General features: G+C 39.0%; 1 protein-coding gene across 1 annotated transcript; it reads right to left on the bottom strand.

Moving 5' to 3' along the window:
* Positions 1-747: 747 nt before the first annotated feature.
* On the bottom strand, positions 748-4124 carry lsm6 (LSM6 homolog, U6 small nuclear RNA and mRNA degradation associated). The gene is made up of 4 exons (XM_062553298.1): positions 3984-4124; positions 3206-3306; positions 2989-3102; positions 748-956 (listed from the first exon to the last, which is right to left on the bottom strand). Exons 2-4 carry the CDS (start codon positions 3297-3299, stop codon positions 922-924), a joined length of 243 nt encoding a protein of 80 aa, XP_062409282.1. The 5' UTR covers positions 3300-3306; positions 3984-4124; the 3' UTR covers positions 748-921.
* Between the last annotated feature and the right edge of the window lie 1381 nt (positions 4125-5505).

Below are 5505 nucleotides of genomic sequence, written 5' to 3'. Positions count from 1 at the left end.
CAAAGCATGACTGCATCCAGTCTCACCCTGAAGTGAATACTGGTAAAACACCACTTGGTACCTACACCGAGAATCCAGAGGACCTACACAGAGTACGTTCATACTCACTACAGTACCAAGTTATTGTAGAATCCCTAATCAGTCTAAACACGTTCAAAGAACTAAATAAGGCTCCAGTCATGCAACAAAATAAGTGACTATACTTCTAAACATCAGCCATAACATCTCCCTTTCATGTAATCCAAATGAAGTGCATGGGGTAAGTCAGGGGTTCCCAAAATGTTCTGCCCGGTGACCCTATTTAATATTGCCGACCCCAATCATTCACAGTATGTAGTGAGAGGGAGCACATTTTATCTCTGCAATAACATCCAATTCGGGCAGTGTTTTTCCCAAATATCCTTGCAAGCTAACTTGATTGTATGACTAAATCACCTGGTTGTCTTGCTACTTTATTTGGAACATTGATCAAGCATGGTTACCCATGATGACCTCATGTGAGACATCTATGCTTATTTTTACATACAGTAACCAGATTGTAATGAAGGATCCGATTAGTTACTGAACTTGAATATCATGGGGGTTTTCGTATTCTTTTTATTTAATGTCTATATTTGTATGTAATGTTCTGGTCAATTACCCAATATCTCAGCCGACCCCATTTGAATTTCAGCCGACCCCAAGGTTGGAGTAGGTTCTCCCATCAAGTTCTAATTTTGGCATGGAAGAGATAACCCAACAAGAACATCCAGAACTTCGTTTTATTCAATTATTTATTGCATCATGCTGTAGCTACATGCCCAAATGTGCTTCAATTTACAAAAAAAGTGGTTGCACAACAAACTGAAACTGAGAAACTGTAAACAGTGATTCAAAAATACAACCATAAACAAATACCATCACATGAAAAACTGGAAAACTTCAAAGCTTTCTCTTCTGGGTGCTGATATACAAAACTGTAGAGAGAGAGAAAACAAACTATTAGTATAGTTTTTTCCTCCCAAACTAGTGCAATCAAAAACACCATACACAAGGCACCCCATCTTTTGTTCATGCGATTATTTACATATACAGTCATGGCTGAAAGTGTTGGCACCCCATGCTAAAGGTGACTAAAAAGATGGCTATAAAATCATCTTATATATATTACATATTACACAATACATATGCTGCAAGATGACTTTACTCATATACATCCAAATAGCACCACGCTATTAGTGTTTTGTAAAAGAGAGTGTCAAAGGCTGATTTGTCTAAAAAAAAATAATAGTAGGAAACAAGGTACTCCAAGTTGTGATTAAATCATGTTTAAATAATGATGAAATACTGATTAAATTGAGTCTACTGCCATCGATGGAATTGAGTATTCTAACGATTATGTAATCGATTAATCAGATAGAAGATTATTTTGTGTTAAGCGCCATTTATTAAAATGCACAACAAATGTCGTGCTGTAAACTAGCATAGTAGAGTAAATATATTTTTTAGCAAAGTAAATATTTGTTTTATGCAGATGTTTTGCGTATGCATTGGCAGCATTTTCCATGACTTCTTCCTTAAAAAAATAATAACTTCAGTTATACTGCAGTTTTTTTCAGTACAGTGCAGTTATACTACAGTATCATCATCTGGCGTAATAATCAAGGCAACTTGCAGCATCTGAAAATAGTCCCCATAGACAACAAGCAGTAGTAGTGCCTGATATCACTGCGCCCATGGTACGTTTGCAACTTGCCTCGATTATTACGCCAGATGAGAGTGTAGTTCCATGTCAAATCAGCCTAGAAAAACGCCAGGTTTCATTTTCAGTTGGTCTTATTGCACTTTCTAACTTGAGAAGAGACACGTTTAAATGGGAAAATAACCGGAAATCTTAGTCACTTTTAAACATGGTGCTAGCAGGCGAGATGCTACTAGTCTAATCCGATTCAATGATCTATGCTAGGCTGAAGCTAAAAGTTGTATCGCCAGGCTCACAGAATGGCTGGATGAACGGGAAAAAGGTAAATATCAATTGTTTTGCTCGAGGGGAGGTGGAAAATGAACTTATTTCCAAAAATGGCGGAATATCCCTTTAAGCCTACCTTACACTGACAGACTTTAGCAAGATTTGGGGAAGATTCTTGAAAGATTGTAGTCTTGAGTAAATCTTGAATGAGGGGCATTCGTTAAAAGACTACAATCTTTCAAGAATCTTTCCCAAATCTTGTCAAAGTCTGTCAGAAAAAGGTAAGCTTTACGCACATGGGAGGATTTGCACATTAATGCATTAAGATTATGGGGGGAAAGCAATGTGAACACAGGCTAGAAAGGACAGCACAAACTCAGGACATCTGAAGATGCCACCCACATCTAGTCTATGCTTCAGTAGGATAAATTGGGATTTATATTAACATGTCTAACTAGATTAAGATATCTCCTACTCTCTGACGATAGTGTGTCAACAATACTAGCTGGCTTATCAAGTACAAGTGATGCACAAGGGAGAGAACGTTAGAAGCTGGTTGCAGCCTTTTTCCAGAGGCATGTGGTTCAAAATGACTAAAATTCTACCCATAGTCACCTTATGTCTAGCAAGAGGTGATGCCATTGCATCAGCAAACTGACAGTACCTGATACACAAGTGAACAATATCTCATGTTCTTATGTCTATTTTTGATATCTCCATCCTCCTTACATCCCTTTCCTTGCTTTCTTCCAACAACAGTTTTCAAAGCGAAGGGCTAGGATATGCAATGCCAAGAGGGAAAGATGACTGACATATTGAAATGAACCCTTAGTGTCTTGTGATCATCAGGAGCTCCTCTTGAAACAGATTTAAGGTACTGACCCCCTCTTGGGAAACATCAGTGTTAAAAATAAATGTATTAAAATGGTACTCCATAACTACAGAATGTCCAACTTGAGAGGCCTTCAGGGCCATGCACAGCAACGTTTACATACAACTACTGAATGTAATTATTTTAAATAATGCAGGACAACACTTACCATTGTTTCCCCTCAAAAATGCATCTCCATACTTGTTCTTTAACTGTCCATTTACATATTCTTCTGTTTGTTCCACAGCAATGTTCATGTAGCCATCCAGACATGCAAGAACACCTGGGAGGAAAATAAACATAGAAAAGATTATGACATCACACAATTGCAAGTATGATCTTCCAGCCGGATTGGAATAATTTCCAACATTAGGATGTTAGCCTACCTCTGTAATCCACTCCTGAATTCAGTTTTACCACCACTGGTCTTCCAATGATTTGCTTCAAGAAATCACTCGGGGTTTGCTTTCGTAGACTCATGTTTGTCCTGTAATAAAAAGTTTAGGTTATAATTTTTCATAGAAGCAAAAACTGATGAAAAAAATGTTTGAGTGGGTCACACAGTCCTGCTCAGAGCAACAATACGATGCAAAAGCTAACGTTTGTGGCACTGTTAACTCTAACATTAATTAGGTCAAATATGGACATTAACAGATACGCAGATACATAACAAAATAAGGTGAGTGACCCGGGTAAAAGAAGGTGGGGGTAGCAGCTACCCGAAAGCAATACGACCGGCCACAACTGTGAACACCTTTCTGGCAACATAACCAGCGTTAGCCAATAGCCATCATATGGGGCCAAGATGGTTGCAAAGTTAGCATGTTCCTTTACACCAAGCTCGCCTCTTCTTTCGCGTGGTTTAACGTTACATCGACTTCGATATGCTCGATATTACCACACAAGAACAGTTAACTGTAGCTAACATTGGCATTTTCTATAGCAACATTTCGTTAATGCAGCATGGTAAACTATCAGACTAAGCTAACTTACTATCTAAGCTAGTTGTTAGCGGGGTAAATCTACGCTGTGTTTGCTAATGGTTTTCACAAACATTTGTAGCCCGTTATAAATTCATTAAACACAGAATTTGATGAGTCAACGCTAATAGCCATTAGATGACTGAATTTGCTATTGATGTCGAGTATGTTTCAGTTCAGTCACCTGTAACGATGTCCAAATGCCGCTAGCTTTGTCTTTCTGTTTGTATGGTGCTGCTAACCAGGAACAAACCACGTGATTTTATTGGGCAGGCTACTGCATACAGAAAGCGCGATAGTTCAAAACACCATCGCAGGCCACCACTGTTACTAGACTTCTGGCGGAAAAATCCTCCTGGTGGTTTCTATGTTTAGGCCAGATTTCAGCCAATTTATTAGCCTGGCAAGCCAAACTATACAGAAATGTAGATTTCTAGGCTACCAATTTATCAGATGTGAGCAAATAATTGCAATTCAGCCTCATGGAGGTTAGGGAAGTTTGAAGTGAAACATGTTTTTTCCCTCTTTTTTGAAGGCCCATTTATTAGTATTTAAAACAAAACAAAACAAAAAAGCCAGGGAGTGGGTGGTGGCATAACCATGACCGCCGCATTGTTTTGCCACCTATAAAATATTATGATTATTACATGATTGTTCAACAATATACAGTCTGAACTGATTGCAATGCTTTGTAACAAAATAAAATTATGCAGAATTAGCTCAAAAATGTACCAAACTGTAGCCTACTGTGTTTGTGATTGTGTGTGTGACTTTTCAAACTTGTGTCCGCTGCTTCACTTACTACTGTAATAAGTCTGCAACAACTAGACAAAACAGACACATTTGGTAACACCTGTATATCTGTATTGTGTGTGTGTGTGTGTGTGTGTGTGTGTGTGTGTGTGTGTGTGTGTGTGTGTGTGTGTGTGTGCGTGTGTGCGTGCGTGCGTGTGCGTGTGTGTGTGTATGAGTGAGTGTGTGTTTGTTTGTGTGTAGGCCTACCTGTGTGTGTGTGTGTGTGTGTGTGTGTATGTATGAGAGAGAGAGAGAGAGAGAGAGAGAGAGAGAGAGAGAGAGAGAGACTGTGTGTGTGTGGGTCTTTTTTTGTGTGTTTATTGTTAGTGTGTGTGAGTCTTTGTGCATGTGTGTATCACATATACTGTGTGCTTGTGAATGAGTGTGTCCAGGTGCTGGACAAAATTACAAGTGGGACAGATGACAGGATAGAGTTCAAGCTGCTTCGAAACTGATTTAATGGCAACATGCTTGCACATACTGTATCATTAAGCATCCTCGGGGTCCAAGCAGTCATTTAAATGTGCCAGTTACAGTGGCTGTAAAGGATGGAACTGCACAACAATTGGGCATGCATTTAAAGAGACCCTATGCAACTTTTTCATGGTCATAAAATCGCTTAGAAATCGTTGTTTTGCTTGACTGACCAGTTTTATCGAAAACAGTCACATTTCCTCCCGCCCCTAGTGTCCCTCTCCGCTATTACAACCTTGCAACTTTCTGATAAACGATCGTTTGCTGTTTACATCTGGAAGTCAGAGACGCGAAAGGAACAAGAAGAACCACGCTTGCAATTTAATATATTTATATATAGCCTATATATGTATAAATATACACGCTAAAGCTGTCGGGGAAGCTCTGCAGAGAAATATGCAAGCGTAAAACGAGCGAAAACGAAAAACGAAACCGAA

The sequence above is a fragment of the Sardina pilchardus genome, chromosome 2 (genome assembly GCF_963854185.1).
Source record: "Sardina pilchardus chromosome 2, fSarPil1.1, whole genome shotgun sequence".
In the NCBI taxonomy this organism is placed as follows: domain Eukaryota; kingdom Metazoa; phylum Chordata; class Actinopteri; order Clupeiformes; family Clupeidae; genus Sardina; species Sardina pilchardus.
This window is presented reverse-complemented; position numbering and strand designations above follow the sequence as displayed.

What these genes read in the sequence shown, in the direction of transcription:
- lsm6 (XM_062553298.1), bottom strand. Translation starts at nt 3,299, where the DNA reads ATGAGTCTACGAAAGCAAACCCCGAGTGATTTCTTGAAGCAAATCATT. An exon ending in TTCAGGAGTGGATTACAGAG is followed by an intron (nt 3,103 to 3,205) that starts GTAGGCTAACAT and finishes TTTTCCTCCCAG; the next exon opens with GTGTTCTTGCATGTCTGGAT. An exon ending in ATTTTTGAGGGGAAACAATG is followed by an intron (nt 957 to 2,988) that starts GTAAGTGTTGTC and finishes CTCTCTCTACAG; the next exon opens with TTTTGTATATCAGCACCCAG.